General features: G+C 48.1%; 1 protein-coding gene across 1 annotated transcript in view; it reads left to right on the forward strand.

Annotated features, from left to right (window-relative positions):
- Window positions 1-3,239: 3,239 nt before the first annotated feature.
- The window catches only part of PFKFB3 (6-phosphofructo-2-kinase/fructose-2,6-biphosphatase 3), a 100,092-nt gene continuing 80,303 nt past the window's right edge, over window positions 3,240-23,028 (forward strand). Inside the window, exon 1 of the mRNA XM_084809066.1 lies at window positions 3,240-3,396. Within this exon, the coding sequence (XP_084665192.1) occupies window positions 3,381-3,396 (16 nt within the window). The 5' untranslated portion in view covers window positions 3,240-3,380. The remainder of the gene's footprint in view (window positions 3,397-23,028) is intronic.

The raw sequence follows: 23,028 nt of genomic DNA on the forward strand, positions 1-23,028 counted from the left end.
AAGTGTATAGGGCTAGACTTTCTGCGCAGATTCAGCCGAATACTGCCAAACTGAGAGGACGCCGCTTCATATTGCAAATGGATAATGACCCAAAACATACAGCAAAAGCTACCCAAGAGTTTCTCTAGGCAAAGAAGTGGGATGTTCTTCAATGGCCAAGTCAGTCACCTGATCTCCACCCAATAGAGCATGCTTCTCACTCACTGAAGACTGAAGGCAGAAAGACCCACAAACAAGCAGCAGCTGAAGGCAGCTGCAGTAAAGGCCTGGCAAAGCATCTTGAGGGAGGAAACTCAGCATTGGGTCATGTCCATGAGTTCCAGACTTCAGGCAGTCATTGACTGCACAGGATTTTCATCCAGGTATTAAAGGCGATCCTTAAATTTGAAATGATGTTGGTTTGCTCCATTACTTATGAGCCACCAACGATGGGGGTGTGTGTATGCCACTGGCTGTCCTTCCGAAATGGTTAGTGCCCCACTTTTGTCAACCCCCTTGAATTACAGCTGAAAGTCTTGACTTTGCTCCCATCTTGGGTGTGTTTCCTTTCAACTTCATTGTGGTGGTGTGCAGAGGCCAACTGCCAAAACAGTTATCCTTGTGCCAATATTTCTGGCCCTGATTGTATTTCCTGACTTCAATCTTCTATCAGTCAGCTTCATTGGATGACCCTGGGCTCCAGTGTTAGTGGCATCTCTCTCCCCCCCACCACCCCCTTTCTAGGTCATGCGCTCTGTATACTAATAGTGCACTTGTTATCAGGATGTGTAACCAAAGTGCCCCCCCCCCCCATGCACAGAAGGCAGGGAATATAAGCAGGCTGCAAGGCTGGAGGAATGAACCCAAGGTTTGCAGAAGTGCAAATAGTCTTTATGGAAAAACAAACCCTAAGGAGAGGGGACAAAACACAAACCCTGAGAAAAAACAGAAGCCCAAATGAGCTCAGTGGCCACAGAATGCTCTAAGCCTTCCCTTAGGGAGTTGGTCCAACTCCCTGATCATTTTGGTTGCTTTTTTCTGCCCCTTTTCAAGCTCTCCACCCTTTTTTGAGATGTGCTGGCCAGAGCTCTACATATTATTCCGACTGTGATCACACTATATAATGGCATGACATTGTCCATTTATGTAATGTTTAACTGCATTTGCTGTTTTGCAAGGTTTTGAAGAGATCCTGCTAGGCTCTGTGATCCATTTTGATGTTAAACCACTCTTAAGTAATCCACAAACTTGGCCACCTCAACACTTATCCATAACTCCATGTTCTTTATGAAAATGGTTAAAAAAAGCACTGGTCTCTCCTGATACAGATCCTTAGGCAACCCCCACTTCCCTCGTCCCTGTTAGGAAAAGAAAGATTTCTGGCCCCATCTGCATCCCAGACTGGCAGTTACGTTGGGCCTTGGACATCCGGCACCAGTGTGTGTAGAGGCACCTTGATGTAATCCAAAGCTGTGGAAAGGAAGTGAGGGGACCTCCTAAATGCCTCTATAATCATCATGGGTAATTTACCTAGGACACTTATTTTTTAAAGTGTAGATGCAACCAATTTGTATGGAGCAAGTGTGCTTGTCAAGAAAGCCAGAACTGACAACCTGGCAGGACAAACCGTATCAGATCATCAGCAAGGTTTCTGGTCGATGTACTCTGGATTCTTCAAAGAAGAGAAATTCTCGCCTTATGAGAGCCATGAGGTGATCATGTGCTTCCTCTGCCCTTTTGATATCTGTACCTGGAGAACCACATGGGAGGGGCCAGCAATTGTAATTACTTCCCACACCAGCATGTGCTACCTCTGAGTAAGAAGGTGCTGTGACACACAGATTTGTGCAGGCAGCTTCAATAGCCTTATATATAGGATGGCTATGTATGGCAGCAGTGTGCTTGAGGGCTGATGAGGGAGTGCACAGCCTTCAAAGAAAAAAAAAAGTCCTGTACTGTATTTCTTATATTTACAAACTGCCTTTCAGGCCCCCCATGTGGTATATAAAATCAAGACCTCAAAAGAAAACAATGAGACAGATGAAAGCCAGAGCTGTTTTAAAAAGAGCAGAGTCAAAACCTTCAGTCTCTTATTAAAAGCTGAATGGAATAAAAAATGTTTTTTATTGCCTACCCAAAAAGCATCAAAGATGGGGCTGGCCTAACTTTCCTTGGGAGGGAATCCCACAGTTGGGGTGCTGCCACAGAAAAGGCCCTTTCCTGTGTTCTCAACTGTACCTCTTTGGTAGTGAAACATACAGCAGGACCTCAGAAAATAATCATGTTCTGTAGGCAGCTTCATATAGGAGGAGGCAGTCTTTCAGATACCCTGGCCCCAAGGTGTTTAGTAAGTCTTTACAGGTGAGCAACAGCATGGCTGGCTGGGGCATGCTGGGTCCTGTAGGCCTTTTTTCTGTCTAAACATGCATAGGATTGTGTCCTTACATGTATAATAACATAAGAGCTGTGTTGGATCAGACCATCTAGTCCAGCTTTCTGTTTACACAGTGGCCATCCAGCTGCCTGCAGGAAGCCCACAAGCAGGACACGAGTGCAACAGCACCTTCCCACCCATGCTGCACCACAACTGGCATACACAGGCATTCCCTAAGTATGACAAACCGGGCACATAGTGGGGGGAAGAGAAAAAAGTGTGCCAGGGAATAGCATGCTCCTCTTTTTATTATCTTCTTATATTATTTTTATTTTCTTAAAGCACAAAGTGCAGCGTATATCACAAAATCATCTATCAACATCTGAATTAAATTATCAGTATAAACACCTGGGCCACAGCCTCTGCTTAAAAAAAAGAAAATGCTTTACACCTGCCGTCTTTTTCCCCCTGGCCGGTACCCTCTTGTGCCTTTAGCAGCTGCATGCTAGTCAAGAGGTTTCCCCATCGCTGTATCTACTGCTTGCAGAAAACTCTACCTGTTGAATGTTTCCCTGGCACAGCCCATTAAGGCCACAGAGTCGGGGCGAGGTGCGGGGAGCCGTTAGGAAGGCTTTGAAAATGCTTCAGTGCGCCTTGCAGACCCCCCCCCCCCGTGCCTGCCTTTCGCTTGCTATGTGAAACCATCTTTGCAGTTAAGCAAATCTGGATCGAGAGGGGAAAGGAACGGTGAAGCAGCAGACAGGAGGAGGGGAAAGAGTTAAAGGAAAGCTCTTCGGGCTGCATCCTGCAAGTTTGCTTCCTCCTTTGCAATCAAAGGTAGTGACGCGATCAAGAGGAATTGACCAAATTTGTCAGTTTCCTTCTAGATACGCCAATTTCCAGGAAACAGGGAGGGCAAAGCCATTTCTGCGGAGGGATTCCCCAGAGGCAAAGCATCTGTAGCAGTCAAGCCAGCTGCTCTTCTTTGCCCCCTGTCCTCTGAGAGACACCAGCATCTGTAGCTGCGATGCCCTTCCGGAAAGGTAAGGACTTCGCTGTTCTCCGCTTCGAAGGCGGGGCTTTCCCCGTCGGGCCTCCATGGAGTGGAGCTGGCTGGCTGATTTGCCCTCTGCCTGCGATGACGGCTCCCTAATCTCGGAGCAAGAGCCAAGGAGGTACCCTTGGCTCGTCTGCTGTTCAGATCAGATTTCCCTCCGTGGCTTGGTTTCGACTCAGGCGCAGGCTGTGCCTCCTGAGACTGCAGGTAGTCATATCATGGGGTGCTCCCCCATGGGGGGAAAGTTCCCCGCACATCGGAAACGAGCGTGAAAGGTAGATTCCCTTCTTCCTTGACATGCTAGATTAATTGACTTAGGGTACGATCCTATGCAAGTTTAGACAGAAAAAAAAAAAGCCAGCTGGGGCATGCTGGGAGTTGTAGGCTTTTTTTTCTGTCTAAACCTGTTTAGGATTGCACCCTTATTTATTAATAGTATTTTTATCCTGCTCCTTAGCCAAAAAAGGCTCTCAGAGAGGTGTACATGCAATCAGTACAACAAGACAGTTCCTTCCTGCAGGCTCACAGTCTAAAAAGATACGACACGAAGGGAAGAAGGAAAATTAAGCAGCGCCTTAGCAGTGCCGGTGGAATGCTCTTGCCTCCCCTTTCATCTCCCTCTGTTAGAGCCTGCTTGAATGTCCGCTGGTTTTCTATGGTGGGTGGAGGAGTGTTCAGTCACATGAGCCCCCCCTCCCAACCCGCAGTCTGATGTGGTACAGTCCAAGCACAAAGTTTATCACCTCTGTGAACCGTTGGATTTGGGTTACTGCTGTTTTATGGCAGGTTTCCTGCAAGCGTGGTGCCTACTTGATACCAGAAATTCAACTTTTGAAGCTTTTTTGGACGAGAGCTGGTTTAATGCGGTAGCTAAGCTCCGAGTCTGATTGATTGATTGATTGATTGATTGCATTTATATCCCGCCTTTTTTCCTCTTGCAAGGAACCCAAGGTGGCTTACAATCCGGAAGGCCTTGTTTTGCATCTTAGCTGTGTCTCGAATTTACTAGGTGGTCTTAGGCCAGCCTTAGTCTCTCATCCTGTAATATGGGGACAAGGATAATTGCAGGACTGTTGTAAAGACTGAGATAAGGCTAATGTATGCGAAGCAGTTCGAGTGCTCAGAAGCAATATACTCTTATGGCTTCATCAAGATACTTCCCCTTCCAACTCCTCTAATCCTCGACTCTAAGATTTCAGTAAGGGAGTTATCAGTGTGAAGTTGTCAGAATCGAACTGACAACAGACAGGGAATGGCCAGCAATATTGTGATGATGTGTTCCAGTGGGAGCTGGGATGCGCCAAGAAGGCATATTTGATGGGCTGAAATGACGCATCTGTTCTTCCTCCCACAAGACAAAGCGGGGGTCTGTGTGTAGCAAGTAGTCTGTGCCGGAATTGGATCTGAAAAATTAGGCAGAGAGCTGACTGTGCTCTCTGTGGGAAATCCTAGGGCATGATAGATTCCGCTGTACATCTGTTGGAGAGCGCTAATGCCGTGAACCCTCCTCTTATGCTCAGCTGCTATATGTGTAAATAAAGGTTATATCACAGAGACACCGTAAGTCTCCAGGGAGTTCCTTCTAAGGGAACTGAATCCTGGGTAAGCACTGGGACCCCTGAAACTTCTCGCCACCTGGAAGAGGGGGGCATACGCATAACAACATGCATGCACCCCATTTTATGTTGTATGTATGTTCTCCCAGTTATGGAAATGCAGCATGGGGAGATGTGTATGTTCTTCCTGTCGCTCAGCTCTTAACGGTGCAGGAGTGCTGTCCAGGGAACTGAGAAGGCAGCCCTGCTCTTTGAAGGGTTGGATGTGTGTCGCTCCACATTCGTTTTGCTCTCCCTGCAGCAACGGCGCTGCGGCCTGTGCAGAGCAGCGGTCGGAGTGCAGGGCTAGAAGTGTGGAGACTCCTGTTCAGCCATGTTCCTCACTGCACAGCCTCGCATCAGTCGCTAACCTACCTCACAGGGTTATTGTGAGTATCAAATGGAAGAGGAGAGAACCAGTCTATCCCACCTTGACCTCCCTGGGAGGAAAAGCGAGATATCAATGCAGTGAATACCGGCTTCTACAATGGGGTTGGCTGACGTTTTTATCAATAAAGCATTTATCTGAATGCATTGGGCTGTCTTAGTCCTACGTAGAGGATCTTAGTCCTACGTAGAGTTGACCCATTGCAATGAATGGGACTCAGATTGGATACAACCCATTACTACTGCCTTCCAAGTGTATTTTTGGCACCAGGAGGCTAAGGACTAGTTTTCCAAATGGTTTATGAAGGTTGTGCAGGTGTTGGCTGTGCTGGCTCGGAATGATGGGAGTTTTAGTCCAACACATCTGGAGGGCAACAGGTTGGGTGAGGTTGGTTATAGGAACTAAGCCAAAGTATATGAAATTGAAGTCATCACATATTCGTCCCAAGCGTAATTACCCGTGACTCCATTTACCCCTTTCCTGTGTTTTGTTTCCCTGTATCCATCCTGGATTGTAACTCCTTGGGGTAAGGATGGATCATGCCCATTCTTTGTAAAGCAGCATGTAATAGATGGCGCCATTTAAATAAGGGTACAATCCTATGCATGTTTAGGCAGAAAAAAGCCCTACAACTCCCAGCATTCCCCAGACAGCCATCCTGAGAGTTGTAGGACTTCCTTCTGTCTAAACAAGCATAGGATTACGCCCTAAGTTGCAATGAATGAATAATGTAGTTGCTGCACCTCCCAAGAATGCCTTCTTTCACCCTTCTGGCCCTGGCTTGCTCTGCAAGCAAGACTCTAGCTTGATATGTCCGTCCCAATATCGAGCCTGGTTTGTTGGCACAGTCATCGGTGGAGCTGCACACATACAGCTCTTGCTTGCAGTGGCCAGCTGCTCTTTCCACTGTCCGAAACATCCCTCTCGATGATACCCTTGCACCTTTGTTGTTCAGTCGTTAAGTTGCGTCCAGCTCTTTGTGACCCCATGGACCATAGCACGCCAGGCCTTCCTGTCCTCCGCTCTCTCCCGGAGTGTGCTCAAGTTCATATTCATTGAGTCGGTGATGCTATCTAGCCATCTCATCCTCTGCCATCCCCTTCTCCTTTTGCCTTCGATCTTTCCCAGCATCAGGGTCTTTTCCAGGGAGTTTTCTCTTCTCATTAGGTGGCCAAAATATTTGAGCTTCAGCTTCAGTATCTGTCCTTCCAATGAGCAGTCAGGGTTGATTTCCTTTAGGATGGACTGATTTGACCTCCTTGCAGTCCAGGGGACTTGTAAGAGTCTTCTCCAGCACCACAGTTCGAAAGCATCAATTCTTCGGTGCTTTGTCAGAACTCTCCACCATGACCTGTCTGTCTTGGGTGGCCCTGCACAGCATAGCTTATGGCTTCACTGAGTTACGCAAGCCCCTTCCCCACAACAAGGCAGTGATCCATGAAGGGGACCCTTGCACTTTATCCAACAGCAAATTCTCACGAGATTCCTTTCAATCCTGTTGAGTTAAGGTTTTTGTTTTTGTTTTAACTGCACGGAATTCTTCTGGATGACAAAACTGGCAGGGTCCAGCATTTCACCCCCCTCTCCCTTTCCCCCCGCCCCCGTCCTTTTGGAAAGAAGTATATTGATTGGAAATAACACCATCCTAAATGCCTCTTGCACCTTTGTAATTTTGGGTATTGTACTCAGCTATAATCCCAAATGGTGGGTTATGGCATTCAAATCATGGGGCCTGCTTTCCTGGAGCTGTGTTAATGGCCAAATGGCTTACCCTTCTCCTCAAGGGCTGGAAGTCAACCACAGCCCTGAGTGTTGAACACGGGGGTGCATGATTTCCTAGATCGAACAGCACATGAGCAAGTAACATTCAGTAGGAGAGGCACATGGAATCTATTTTTAATATAGGCTACATGAGATTCTTTTTAATGTAGTTACTTAATGTTATCCTGCCTGTCCTGCAAGAAGCTCAGGGCAGCACACATGACTTCCTCTCCCCCTACCCCATTTTATCCTCATAGCAGCCCTGTGAGGTAGGTTAGGCTCAGAGAGAGTAAGCCAGTTCACATGACATGACAGCCCATGAGTTGAAGAGCCCATAAGATGTCGTGCCTGAGCGGGAGAGAGCGCACCTGCTGCTTCCACGTTTACTGAGCAACCCACAATCAGCTCCTTCGGAAGATTGCTTAGCGTATTGTCCGAACCCGGAGCGCTGGGCGGTTTGGAGGCTTAACAACCCAGCAGTTAACCATGGTTTGTTGTTGGGTTTATCCTCTAAACAACCCAGGACTCCAGGTTCAGATGACGTACGCCACCTTTCCACAAATGTCACAAAGATGGTGTATGACAGTCCAAATAAAACCAGTGATACATATAAAAACAGTAAAACTAAATTGTAGTAACAGTACAATTCTATACATGTCTACTCAGAACTAAGCCCCAATGGATTCATTGGGGCTTACTCCCAGGTAAGTGGAAATAGGATTGCAGTCTACAGCAACATTTAAACCACTACTCACAATTAATACAAATTAATAAGTTCTAGTAAACAAATTAAGGGTACAATCCTATGCGGAAAGGCGGCTGCCTCCGAACTCGGAGGCGACCGCCGATCCAATGCACACCAGGAGAAGCGTGGAGGGGATCGTTCCCTCTGCACTCCTCCTGCCCTGCATGTTCTGCTAGGCAGCCGATTTCAGCTGTCTAGCCGTGGGAAGGCGGTGTGGGGGAGGAGGCTGCCAGCCAACACATAGGATGTGTCATACTGGCATTTCTGCCTTCCCCGCCTCGGAATGCCCCATTTTCACCGCTCCATGCTCCTCTTCCAAGCATGGAGTGCGGGGCCGTTCTGCACTGTCTGCGAGGCAGCGTGTGGGGGGAAGGTCAATTCTCTGGGAACCGACCTTGGAGCGCAGGCTCCGAGGTCAATTCCTAGAAACCAAGATATCCTATGGCCGTCTAGCCGCTGGCTAGCGGCCATAGGATTGCTCCCTAAATCAGTTTCCAGCTTGGGAGTGTTGATGCCTAGCTCTAAATATGCAATATTGAAATCACAGCACCTCAGGCAAGTAAGGGTGAGGGGGAAGTAATGGAAACCCCCCAGAGCAACCAGCCAGAGTGATGTGGGGTGAGGAGCAGGGAAATCCTTCCTCGCTTGAGGCAAGGCAGTAAATTATACCATGAGTGTGAAACCTAAACTGGTCCATCAAGCCTCAGCCTCATTGACTTCTCACTCCAAAAGAAAAATACCCCCCGCCACACACACATGCCAACACATACCTCCCATATTGGGGGGAAGGGACAAGAGACCAAATACCTTGATTTCAGAGACACTGTATTTCTAAATCTATCAAATGAGTGCGAAGGGACAACTATGCATGCCTCCAGATGGACAGCTCTTAGCGCTACCATTGTTCAGCTATTCCATGTTTCCCCCCTTAATGGATTTTTTTGTGTGGAAAGAAAAAAAAAACTAGACAGGGTGATGCGGGGAAAAACAGGAGGGTTACGTGTGGCCGATGACCTGAGGCTTCTTCGCACAGAGCTTTTATCTGGATACTCATGGATGTTTGTGGGCCCTTTAGATGATGTCGTGAACCTCTGGGGCGTCTCTTGTACTAAATGACCTCTTAAATCCGTTTTTAAAGATTGGAGATAATGAGCTTTCAAATTACCCTGCTTGTGTTCCACTTGGGTTCCCTCCGTGAAAAAGGAAAAGTCGCAAGAAGAGGCGCTGGACCACAGCGCCATCTAGAGGCTGTATAATGAAACCTTTGGAAGACTCAGATAAGGGGGAGAAGGAGGGGGGAAAGGAAGCGTGTGTCCAGGGAGTCCATTGTGATCCTGCATTTAAAAGGGAAGCAGAGAGCCCCCTTTTAAATGTGGGGTTTTAGGCTGGTGTAGAGATGCTCCTCATCTGGACCCCCCTGTAAAATTCTGTGAATGAGGCCAGGCGATTGCACGATAAAAGTGCCCTGGGTAGGCAGGAAGGCAGAGCTGGAGCATCCTCAGTCAACTAGGACTGAGGGGAATGATCTGGGCACCTGTTTCCCCCCTCCCCACCCCTCTTTCTCTCCCACCATTGTTTTGAACTTGGTGGAGACCTCTCAGGTCCCTTCATGTAGGCCTTGCCTTAGCATGTGATTGCACACTGCAGTGGGGGAATCTCACTTGAGATCAAGCAACAGTGACAAGCAGTAGTGTTCTTGTCAGGGTTGGTGTCAAGGGTAGGCATGGCCGGGCAGCTGACGAGGGCCCATACCCAAGCAGGGGCCCACTGGCAAGAGTCTCTTGCAGCCTCTCTTCCTCTTCCCTGTTGCAACCTGCTTGTTCACCTGCCTCTCGCCTTGGCCCGGTCAACGATGGTGGTGAGAAGGAGCAGCAGCAGATGCCACGGCCTCCTTGCTCCCTGGCTCTGTGCCTGTCAAGCAAGCAAAGGGTAGCAAGGATGAGAGAGAGGATGGGGAGCAACAGCATCTGGGGACAATGGCCCAGAGAAGGTGGACTCAGTGAGGGAGGGGGCCCACCGAGGGTGTTTTGCGCAAGGACCCAGCACTGGTTCTTCTGAACAGGAGCACTGTGACAGAAGCTATATAAAACTGGAACTATTTCCAGAGGAAAGCGCAATGCAGGTCTGTACAATTTGTCCTGAGGAATATTTGAACGACCCCTCGGGGTTTTGTATATGTGCGATCTGAACTGGGGAATGTGGCATTGCCTTTGAGTGGAAAAAGCATAATATGTTTTTGCACAATCTGAATGAGGGGAAACTCGTATTTCTACTGGGGAAAATACAGCATGTTTTGTTTTGCTGAAATTAGGAAAGTTCTGAACGATGCGGAAGTCATGTTGGGAATGTGTAAACTAAGTTTGGAAAGTTTTAAATGTCTTTGGTGTAATTTTTTTTGGAAGAGTGTGTTATCTACGGAGATATGTTTTATCCAAAGAGATATGAGAAACTATCATGGGCAAGAAACTTAATATCTGAGATACATCGTGTAAGTGTGCACTGATGCATTGATAAAGTTGGAGCATTGTAGTAGCCAGCGATCCAAAAATAACAACATTGTTCAAACAAAGTGGAGAAACACATAATTAGATTTTTTTTCTTTTTGATTTGTGATTTATCTTTGATCATTAAGAATTCTCACTTAATGTATGTAGTCAAGGCTAACTATAGATAAAGTTAATATTTAGAACTAGGATTTAATGTGCATGCAGTGTAGTATTTGGTGCAGTTATTATGCTATAGGGGATGTGTTGGACTGCAACTCCCGTAATCCCCAGCCAGCACGGCCGTTGCCAGTCCAACACATCTAGAAGGCGTGAGGTTGAGCAAGGCTGCTATGAGGCACGTCCGATGAAAAGCAGATGATATTTAATGTACTTGTGGAAGTGAGATGTTATGACCACAGATGTGCTTTCCATAATTGTATTTAACCATAATGAGCTGTGAGAACTAACAATGTAGCCCTATGCATGTCTACTCAGAAAAAAGTCCTGCTGATTTCAATGGGGCTTCCAGTTAAGTAGTATATGATTGCAGCCTAAAGCAGGGGTAGGCAGAAGGTAGATCTCCAGATGTTTTGGACTTCAACTCCCAGAAGCCTCTGCCAGTATGGCCAATGTTTAGGGATGCTGGGAGGTGAAGTCCAAAATATCTGGAGATCTGCTTCTGGCCTACCCCTGGCAATGAAAACTACAATCCTATACCTGCTTTCCTGGGAGTAAGCCCCACAGTACTCAGTGGGACTTATTTCTGAGTAGACATGCATGGTGCTGGGGAATGCAATGCCAGCTAGCAATAAGAAATTACAATGCATGTTATGTAAATGTGGGGTGATTAATGTTTTGTAGTTAATCTTACGCACACGCAAAATCCTCTTTGGTGAATCATGCCACCAGACCTCATGGGTAGGCCCCGTTTGCCTTGCTTGCTGTGTGAGCACTTACCCTCGAAGCACGGAGCTGCTATTTCCCCCCAATCAGTTGCTGGGCAATATGCTTAGTCAAGCCCTGGAGCTGGGGCCCTAAAGGGCTATCCTTCCCCCTCACGTTTGAAAACTTCCTCCTGTAGATAACATGCAAAACAGCCTGATTCCCTCTCCCCCCCCCCCACCTTTTGGTGCAATTGCCAGCGAGAAGTACTATTATTGGAACTTCCCCGCAGTGCTACTGATGACTCAGGCCGTCTGGTTGCCCATTTTGGGCAAGGATCCAGGGATCTTCATGGGAAGACACGCTCTTTCGGCGTGTGTTGATGTAGCCACCCACGTGCCTTGCGCATGTACAGAACCTCTCTCTCACTCTCTCTTTCTCTCTTTCACACACACACACACACACACACACACAGTGTCATTTTCAGCAGACGCACAAAGTGCTCTGCTCCTTACTGTCAACATTTTGTTCAGTGTTTGCCCCCGTTAGACATACTGTACCTTTGCAACGGCACACTTGGCATCCTTTTCTATGCACTGGTCAGATCCTGACATTTCGTTCTCCTGTCTACAAAACACTCGCCTTACATCAGCTGTGGAAACCAGTAAGATGGATTATGTTTTGTTGAGAGTGAGATCAGAGTGTGACTCCTAGGGTGTTAGGAAATAACCATGCAAAGATGCAGCATGGGAAATCATAGCAGGGCAAAGAAGATTCTCGAGGAGATGCTTCTCAAGTAGGGATGTCGGAGAAATCCGCAACAGAATCAAAGGAATTCTGATTTCTATGAATCCGACCAGTGGCTTTCACAGTGGACCAGCTTTTACCAAGTTTCATGGATTCCACAGACTTGTGGATCATGTTTTAAAAAATAAATAAATCTTTCTGGAATTCTACAGAAATTTAGTCGTAGAAAAATTTGTAAAATTTTAACACCCGCTGAAAATGCACATTTCCCCCATAGGCGAAAGCATGAAAATCTGCATGGGTGGGATTTGCACCGGGGGGGGGGGGGGATTTGCGCTTTTTTGCAAGTGTGAATTTGCACAAATGAGGGGAATTGGGGGGAAATCTGACCTCGCCAAGGAGCGGAAGATGGAATGAAAGGTGCCTTGGCAATCCACGAAACACAGATGGAACAGATTTTACGCAACCCGTACATCCCTATTCTCAAGTATTGTAAAAGTAGCTGGGAGTCAGTTCACACACACAGGTTGTGGCTTTAGATGGTTGCGGTTTAAAACTCATCTGCAGAGAGGCGCAAAGCAAAGTGCAGGATAGCGCTTCTGGGCCAACCCAGAAGCTGCTCGCTTTAGAAAAGGGACACCCCCATCTTAACTCCCCCCCCCCCCGTGTCTTCAGAGCAGGCAAGCAAGAACTAGGTTCCGGCATTTAATTTTTGGAATTGCACTATTGAAGGCAGTACTGTTTCTGGGTTGCTGCCCTGTCACGAGTCTTTTTCTAGGGCCGATCCACGTGGCACCTCAGGGGGACAATCCACAGCAAGTGAAGGCTGCTTCCCCTTCTCACTCTTACAGAAGCAGGAGAATAGGCAGCAGCAATGAGGAGGACGGGCAGCAGCAGAAGGGGCAGGGGACTCCGGGGTTGTCAGGGGGCCCCCTGCTGAGGCATGGGCATTGTCAAATGCCCCGTGATGCCAGCCCTGGTTCAAGGGAATTTTTGCGTTAATGTCAGTGTTGGTTAGAGTTTTGCAAAAGGGATTGACTTCAGATGAAATCTTGCTTCTACACTAGAAACTGAGTGCCGTTCTCACTGTCTTGAGAGCCAGTGTGGCACTGAGATCCGGTGTCGTGTAGCAGCTAGAGTGCTGGACCGGGACTCAGGAGATCCAGGTCCTTGTCCCACCTTAGCCATGAAGCTAACTAGGTGATGTTGGGCCAGTTACTGACTCTCAGCCTAACCTACCTCACAGGGTTGTTGTGAGGACAAAAATGGAGAGGCAGACCATGTAAGCCACCTTGGGCTCCTTACAAGAGGGGGAAAAGTGGGATATAAATGTAGTAATCATAATAATTCTACTTTGAATGCCCTGATCAGCTTACTGCAGAGCTGGGCTTGCTATCATGGGTTTTTAGTGGAGATAACTCCAAAGTCCCTGGGGCCTAAATTCAGGGCCAGAAAGAGAAGCTTACTGTAATTGTATCCAAGTTGCTCAGGAAGGTGTAACTGGTCCCACCTCCCACTTTATCCTCCCAACAACCCTGGGAGGTAGGTTAAGCTGAGAGCAAATGTCTCTAGGCCACTCGGAGTTTCATGGCTGAACAGAGATCTGAACCTGCTTAGGGGAGGGACCAGAGCTCAGTGCACGTATCTTGCAAGGTCTCAGGTTCAATCCCTCACACCTCCATTCTGAAAAATAAAGCCAAGTAGCAGGTGATGGGGAAAATCTTGGCCTGAGGCACTGGATAGATCACCTGTGTGTGTGTGTGTGTGTGTGTGTTCTTAAGCACCTAGCTGGCCACAATCCATAGCTGGTGGGTTGTGCTTAACCTAGTGGGTCACAAGTTGTGTGGGGCCGTTCTAAACACATTTTGCCTGCTAGGTTTTACCCCCAAATGTTTTCTACATAGGAATCCTGGAACACTTGAGGCTACCAAGAGGGCCATTCAATCCAATTCTCCAGTCTGGGTCCCTCCTCCAGACGTTGTTTGAACTGCAGCTCACATCATCCCTGACCCTTGGGCATGCTGGCTGGGGCTGATGGGTATTGTAGTCCAACAGCATCTGGAGGTACCCAGCTGGGGAATGTCTGAGCCAGACACTAGCTCGACAAATAAGGCAGCTTTCGACATTCCTAACCAGGGTTGCCCAGGTCTAACCCAAAGTCAGTGTGAAGGCAACAAGCAAGAGACGGACAATATTTCTTTTTGGTCGAGGAGAAGCGCATGGGAGAGGAGGAATTTCCTGAAGGTCACTCAGTGCAACAACGGTTCCTTTTCTTCCACAGCCAGTCCCAAGGACGCAGTGCATTGTTATTTTGAGAGCTTCCAACGGGGCTGTGTGGGCGCTCGATGCAGTCATCCTTTGAGGAGATTGTCGTGTGTGACCGTCGCACACGTTTTTCTGCCGGGACATGTGCAGAGGAGTGCAGTGAGCCTACACACCACAAAAGTGACAATCTGTGCATGTGACAGTCTGTGCAACCGGCTGAGTAACCACAGCCCACTAGCTGAGTCTGGTAGCCCATGGGAGCGTGGTTGAGATCTCCTAGTTTTGTCACCTGCCAGGGACAGCAAGAAGGTGGGTGTTTCTGTGTAGGGGTAGGAAGGCCATGTGTCTTGTTTTACAGAGGACATTCCTATGTTTCAGTGGTGTGGAACCTCAGGCCGTGGGCCAAATCTGGCTCACGTGGGATCCAGGTCCAGCCCTCCATTGTTTCCTGTGTGGCCACACACTCCTTTTCCCCTGCAGCCACCCATCGTTGGATAGTTTCCCAGTTTTTGTGCAGTTTTCCCCCCATTCTAAAAGGTTGAAATGTCTCTGAAAGCCGTAAGAGCCTTAGGGTGCAATCCTATGCAGGCTGAGACAGGGAAAAAGTCCTACAACTCCCAGCATGCCCCATGCTGGGAGTTGTAGGACTTTTTCCCTGCCTCAACCTGCATAGGATTGCACCCTTAAGTGAATCTATGCTGGCACTTTTGGTATTGTTGGTATTTCTATCCTGCTCGCTTTTGCCTTTGGCCCCGCCCACCAGTTTTTTTACTCTAGCTCCGCCCCTTGCCTTCAGCCCCACCCACTATGGGAATGCAGCCCCCGAGAGCGTCTCTGAAATTGACTTCAGCCCTTGGGCTGAAAGAGGTTCAACACCCCTGCTCTCAAAAGAGGTTCTCAATTTGAAGGGTTGTCCAGTCCTAAGGCTTCTTCACGTGGAGCTTTTATCCTGCTATTGAAATTGCTCACTCACAGACATTTGCAGGTCCTTTTCATGATGTCGTCAACCTCCGGGGCACATCCAGAGGTATTTCCTGGTTATTCCATCTCAAAAAGATCCGGAAATAATGAAGTATCTATTGAAGTGGGGATGTTGCGCTACTAAAACAGCCACTAGATAGCGCTGTTTCATTGAGTTCTATGGAACCTTGAAAATTAAAAACTTCCACTCTCAGCAGTCACGTGGTCGCTGTCTGGGAGCCCTCTGTAAACGCAGAAAGGCTCCATAACGGGAGGACTGAGGGTTTTTTTCTTTAATGTAAAGGCAGCCATAGTCCAGTTTGAAGACGAAGAACCATGAGAAGGGGAGAAGTTGCCCAGGACAGCAGACTGAGCAAGGCACACAGGTTACCTGGTCACAGTCTTCTCCACTTCCAACAGATGTACTGTTTTTCTCTTTAAAGTTAAATTATTTCTAAATGTGCCCCTATGCATATTATTTAGCATCTGCACACTTTATGCAGATGTGTGTCCTCTTTTGCGGATGCATTTCCTCTTTTAAGCACCTGGCAGGCCACAATCCATAGCTGGTGGGTTGTGCTTGACCTAGTGTCTCACACATTGTACGGTCCAGCTCTAAACACATTTTGCACACTAGTTTTTACTAATGTTTTCTATGTAGGAAACCTAGATTACTTGAGGTCGCCGGGAGGGGACACATCCTAAAACAACGAAAAGACAGTCATACTAAATAAAACACTGACCCAGTTCGCACGACACAGCCGGTTCATTGTGAGCTGTGGCACGTGCTGCAGATCGTGGGTTAAGTGAAGGCTGTTTAACCCTTGAATAACACCCAATGGCCAAGTTTGGACACAGCACAACCGCCGTTTGGTGCGATCGGGGATTGCGCAACCAAAATGCCACGGCACGCGCCCTGCACGTGCTGCAGCTCGTGGGTTAAATTACCAATAATGAGATGGCTGTGCCATGCGAACTGGATCTCTGAGACTAGATCACCTTTTGCCGTTTTTCCCCCTTTCAGTTCAAAGCAAGCTGCAGGGGCAGCCAGGTGGTGGTGGGAATTTGGAACAGGGAAGAAACATTGGGGGAGTGTTTAACCCTCTCATCCCTGCACTGTTGCAGGAATACCCCCCCTGTATTTGCCCCAAGGGAGAAAACATGAGAGGGGGTTCAATCAGAGAAATGGCAGGCGAACAGAGGAAGGGAAAGCAAATGGAGGCAAGGGTAAACAGGAAAAGAATATTGCTTTATTTCAGGTACAATTATTACTTTGCTGCTGCTGTTTTTTGCTCTTTTGTTTTATTTATGATGCTGCTCTTAATATGCAAAGGGGCCGCGGTGGCTTAGTGGTTAAGACGCTGAACTGCAGACCGGAAGGTTGGCAGGACAGCAGTTCGAGACCCGAGTGCCGCGTGACGGAGTGAGCTCCCGTCTTCAGTCCCAGCTCCTGCCAACCTAGCAGTTGGAAAGCAAGAAATTGCAAGTAGATAAATAGGTACCGCCTCGGCGGGAAAGGTAACAGCGTTCCGTGCACCTCGGTGTTCAGTCATGCCGGCCACATGACCACGGAAGCGTCTTCGGACAGCGCTGGCTCTTCGGCTTAGAAACGGGGATGAGCACCGCACCCTAGAGTCGGACACGACTGGCTGGGGACACCTTTACCTTTTTTTCTTAATGTGCAGATTTTTTTGGCAATAAACTTTGCCCTCCGCCTTGTGGATTCACCCATCAAAAGGCAAAATAATAATAAACATTGCAATAAATGAAATCTGGGATTCCGGGACAGTGGTTCCACGCCATGGAGTGTCCCACTTTGAAGAAAGCTTTCGGCTCCAACATGTCCCAGGTCAGGAATTTTGTTTATGAAACTGTGTAAAAGTTTCAGGATGGGAGGGGTGCATGTGCGCGCACATCTTTTTCTCTTTGCAGGGCGTCAGCAGCAGGAGGCTGGCATCCCAGCCTGGGAACAGTCTGCAGAGTACAGTCGCGTTGGTACGCAAGTAAACGGCTAGGGCCTCTCAGAGAGCCCTGCGCACAGATGGCATGCGAAGTATCTTAGCAGCCTGGCCGCCTGTGCACGCTCCCTCCACGTGTCCAGTAGCAGGAAGTCTCCTTTTCCTCCGCCTGCATTGCCTGACCGTTCTGTCACCCGGGCTCCGAGAGGCTGCTGAACATGTGAAAGAGGCATGCGGGCTCATTGTTGCTGGCTGCACCGTTCACATGCCACCTCTGTGGAGGAGTCATTTCCAAGAAGCTTCGGGAACAAGCAGCCCTGATAAACAAGCAGCCCTGGACGCGCCATGTTTTCGTGTTCCCTGCTCCGAGCAGAGAAAACATATATTTCATGCATCCCGGATTCAACAGCTGACTCCCCCCCCCCCCCACCTTTGAGCTCAAGTAATTGCACAACGTTGCATAATGTCAAAGGAAAAGATTCAAGTGGCTTTAATGTGCGTGTGTGTGTGTGGGGGTTCTAGGGCATGCACCAAATATGTTTCATAAATATGATCACAGTTGTTTCCCAGAATTGAAGGTACAGAGCTTGCAGTTTTGTTTTCTGTTTTTGCTGGCCTTGTAACATGCCTGCAGCTAATGGATGCACCTCTGGCAATAGAGTGCCCCTAAGGTCCCAGTTCAAACCTTCTATATCCACAGTGTGTCCGCTATTTGAGAAAAGGAACTCTGCGTGTGTACAAAGTACACATGCAAATCAAGACTTGTTGTGGCTTTTTTCCTTCCTCGGCTTAAACTCGCCTCCCCCCCACACCTTTGCAACACATTTAACAGGTCAGCTGGCCAGTGAATCAAAAGTTGATTTGGAAGTCTGCCTTGCCCCTCCTCCCATGCCCACAGGTGCATTGTCTGCCATAAACAAAACAAAAATGTTCCATGTAATTCATTCACCTATTTTATTTTAGGCAGAATCCATTTTTAAAACATTGAATCCACTTTTTAAAACTGTGTGTGTGTGTAAATTAACATCCGTTTTCAGCCATTCAGCACCGTGCACAGCCAGCGTCAGCCATTCAGTACCGTGCACAGCTAATTTCAGCCATTCAGTACCGTGCACAGCCAGCGTCAGCCATTCAGCACCGTGCACAGCCAGCGTCAGCCATTCAGCACCGTGCACAGCCAGCGTCAGCCATTCAGCACCGTGCACAGCCAGTGTCAGCCATTCAGCACCGTGCACAGCCAGCTTCAGCCACTCAGTATGCAAATCTACTTTGCCCTGAGCCCAACCCAGGAGAGAAAATGGTATGTCTTTTCAACATGTGGCAAGCAGGGGGCGGGAAGGGTTGACTGCACTAATGGAAGTAGCCAATAAAGAGATGTGGCTAAAAAGTTAACGTCCTCCTGAGCTTGCCCACACAAGCATCTTCCGAGGTCCCTCCTTCCCTTCACCCTGTAGCAGCGACTATTGTGTATAAATAATATTTGAATCAATCCTTAGCTTTGCTGGTAAGTATATATTCAATTTAAACATAAATTGCTGCTATGGTTTTATTCTGGTTGTACTGTGACTTTGTGGTTTTAAGCTTTCATATTTCATATTGTTTTATGCTGCACTCTGTGGTTTAAACTTTTGTGAACCACCCAGAGATCTTTGGCTATTGGGCGGTATAGAAATGAAATAAATAAAATAAACAAAATAAAATAATAAAGTGGACCAGTGTGAGTAGATCTCTGCCCTTCAGCTCATCAGAACTGGGCACGAAGGGAATCATGGTTTTGTATTCCAGAATCTGCTGGTGCTAAACAGGACAGCACTTTAAAAAAATTGGGGCCCGGGCCCATAGCACACAAATCTGCATGAAATCTGCATATGCTGATTTATAAATATATATGCACATTTAGAAATAATTACTAGGATTTACTTACATTTCACAGAAGGCCAAGGCAGCCAAGTAATTTCTCATCCAAAGCATCTCAAATGGAATAAATTCTTCAATCAATTTGCGCCCTGCCCAGAGCATTCAGAATCAAGGGGGGGGGGGATGCTTTTTCTAAGGACATGCAGGGGAAGATTGGGGTAGCTGGCTGCTGCAGCAGGCGGGAATGGGAGAGTTCCTTCCCCAGCTGCAATTCTCCTTGAAAAGTGCCCCCTGCCTGGCAATGAAGCTGAGAAAGGCAACAACAAAACTTGCAGCGGGCACCAATGGACACTCCAAGCTCTACAGAATAGGCCTGGGGCCCTGAGAAGTAGATTTGACCCCAGCGATGGCAGCGGAGGCTGGTGCCTCTCCTGGGGGCCGCCCATCCCAGAATCCTACCTAAAAATGTAAGAACAGCCCTGCTGACGGATTGCATCAAAGGTCTGTCTAGTCCAGCTGTCTGCTGACTGGATCAGACAGGGGAGGTAACACGGGGATTACTCTGCGGGAGGCACCGTACCCGACTTGGCAGGCACCTGCCGGATCCTTTCCGCCACAAGCGGCACAGGAAAGAGACACTTGGAGGAGGAGGTGCAGGGAATGCTGATCAAATTTGCAGATGACACAAAATTGGGCGGGATAGCTAATACTTTGGAAGACAGAAACAAAATTCAAAGTGATTTGGATAGACTGGAGCGCTGGGCAGAAAACAACAGAATGACATTTAATAGGGAGAAATGCCAAGTTCTGCACCTAGGAAAAAGAAACCAAAGGCACAGTTACAAGATGGGGGATTCTTGGCTCAACAACACTACAAGCGAGAAGGATCTTGGAAATGTTGTCAATCACAAGCTGAATATGAGCCAACAATGTGATGTGGCTGCAAAACAGGCAAATGCTATTTTGGGCTGCATTAATAGAAGCATCGCTTCCAAATCCCGGGAAGTACTAGTTCCCCTCTCCTCAGCACTGGTTAGGCCTCATCTGGAGTACTGTGTCCAGTTCTGGGCGCCACACTTTAAGAAGGATGCAGACAAACTGGAGAGGGTTCAGAGGAGGGCAACAGAGATGATCAGGGGACTGGAAACAAAGCCCTATGAAGGGAGACTGAAAGAACTAGGCACGCTTAGCCTTGAGAAGAGACAACTGAGGGGAGATATGAGAGTGCTCTTCAAGTCCTTGAAAGGTTGTCACAGAGAGGAAGGCCAGGATCTCTTCTTGATCATCCCAGAGTGCAGGACACGGAATAATGGGCTCAAGTGACGGGAAGCCAGATTCTGGCTGAACATCAGGAGAAACTTCCTGACTGTTAGAGCAATACGACAATGGAACCAATGACCTAGGGAGGTGGTGGGCTCTCCCACACTGGAGGCATTCAAGATGAGGCTGGCCAGCCATCTGTCAGGGATGCTCTGACTTGGATTGCTGCAGTGAGCAGGGGGTTGGGCTCGGTGGCCTTGTAGGCCCCTTCCAATCCTACTATTCTATGATTCTACACCAGCCAGATGTCCCTTTCTCGATGGAGAGAGAAGTGAGGAGAAAGGAAAAGTAGATGGGGCAGAAGGATGTCAGGGGAGGGGAGGAGCTTCCAGGCAGGGCCCCACCCCTTGACATCATCCAGCCCACCAGCCTGATCCGGCCCCTGGACCAAATGAATTTGACTGCCCCTGCTATATGCCAGCAGCAAACCTATTCTTTGAGCATGGATCCTTAAGTGGCCAGGACAGCCTGCAGTGGCTGATCAGAAATAAGAGCTTTTCCCTCTATAGCAGAAGGGATGGGTCCAGGGGAGGAAGCTGTTGAGTGATTCAGTCCTGCAGGGGCTTGCCCTGCTTGCTTCTGAGTAGGCCTGCTGGTCATGCTTCCTGCTGAGTAGGCATGCTGGTCACGCTTACTGATGAGTAGGCATGCTTCCTATAATAAATTAGTAACAATGGAGTTGGGATGGTGGTGGATTTTTCAGCTCTGCCCACTTTGCCTCCGGCTCCATCCAGCACTGGAATGTGGCCCCTGAGAGCTTCTTGGAAATGGAATTCAGCCCTCGGGATGAAAAAGGTTCATCACCCCTACACAAGAGGGAGCTATCGGGAGGTTTCAGGTAGAAGTTTGGCAGAAGTACAAAACCGCTTTAGAAAAAAAGTGAAGTGTGGGCTGGGGCGGGGCGGGGCGGAGCAGAATGGGGGTGGACTCTAAAACAGCTGATTGAGGACTAAACATACTCAGTGGCCAAAGAATGCTGACTGCCTGAGAGGGAAAAATGGGAAACCCAGGGTGGAATGGAGGATCCTGGCAGAGGTCATGGCTGGCAAATCCTGAACAGGAACACTCCATAGTGCAACATTCTGTTGTATGCCCCACGTGTGCTCTTGTTTTGAATGAGGTGCTGTCTGGGCTCAATGAGCTTAGCTGTTGCTTCCTGTGGAGAGTGTGGAATGCAGACAATGCTCCTTCGTGGCTGTGCATTTCTGAGAAAGATTGGTAGTGATGGACAAGCCGTTTGTCAAATAGGTTGTTTGCTATTACTCATATTCCAGCAAAAAGCCTGTGGGCCCGATAATTGCCACTTAATGTGTTGCCAAAAAAAGAGGAAATGTATCACCAAAAAAAAAATAAATAAAGAGGGCAAAAGAGGACACCTATTTACATATGCTAATTCTGTGGGTTGGATCCAGATTTAAGTAGACTTCCCCACCCCCTCCTTCCCATGGGAGCCCCTCCAGCTTCCTGAAACAGCTACACAGTGACTGGTTCAGATGTAACAGCAAGCCACCGTGGGCAAATTTCTGTGGATGGGGCTTGCCAGTTTGCATTTTAAAAATTCAGGCGGTGGTAGGGACGCTCCTCAGCTTGTCATTGCATGTAAACTCAGCCAGGGTGGGTTGTTGGCGTGGTTAACAAGCCACCCAGAACCCATGGCCTGTTTTAGAGTTGTAGGTAGCTTGTTAACTACCCCAACAACCTACCCTGACTGGATTCACACATAAGGACAAGCTGGGGCACACCCCTGCCGTGGCTTGAATTTTCAAAATGGTGGCCAGCACTGCAAAGGGAAGCCCCACAGGGAAAGTCACCCATGGTGGCTTCTCTTTACCTGCTCAATGGGGTGAGGTGTGTGTGTGGGGGGAGGATCACCAAAAATTGGGTGGAGGGAGCCTTCCGCAAGCGTAGCCTTCCCTCACACAGAAGGGCGATATAGGATCCAACCCAATATGTATGGATGCACATTAAGAAATACTATACGATACAGCTCACCATAGCGGGCAAGTGTGACCACATGACCTGTGTACTGTCCAGGTGCTGTTTATGGGCAACTTGAAGGCCTCTTTGCTCTCCCTTCTTCTGGTTCTTTATCTTTAAATTGGACTTGGACTGGACAGCCCTTCAAATAGAGGATTGTCCTCTGTAAAGTAGGACACATGCTACCTGGACTCCAGGGCACATGGTTTGAAAACCATTCCTGTTAAAGACATGTTCACAAGCTGTTACAAGGCATCTCCCCTATGAGAGAAGGTTACAACAGCTGGGATTGTTTAGCTTGGAAAAAAGGAGGATAAGGGGAGAAATGACAGAGGTCTACAAAATTATGCATGGTGTGAAGAATGCGGATAGAGAGATATTTTTCTCCCTCTCTCAAAATACTAGAACTCGGGGTCATCCTATGAAACTGATTGGTGGGAGATTCAGGAAGTCCTTCCTGAAAAAAGGAAGTCCTTCTCCACACAGCGCATAGTTAAACTATGGAACTCATTACCACAGGATGTAGTAATGGCCACCAATTTGGATGGCTTTAAAAGGGGGTTGGACAAATTCCTGGAGGAAAAGGCTATCAATGCCTACTAGTCCTGATGGCTATATGCTACCTCCAGTACCAGAGGCAGTGAGCCTATGTAGTACACCAGTTGCTGGGGAACATG

The sequence above is a fragment of the Heloderma suspectum genome, chromosome 7 (assembly GCF_057233095.1).
Source record: "Heloderma suspectum isolate Gila_16-S chromosome 7, 16-S_ref, whole genome shotgun sequence".
Classification (NCBI taxonomy): Eukaryota; Metazoa; Chordata; class Lepidosauria; order Squamata; family Helodermatidae; genus Heloderma; species Heloderma suspectum.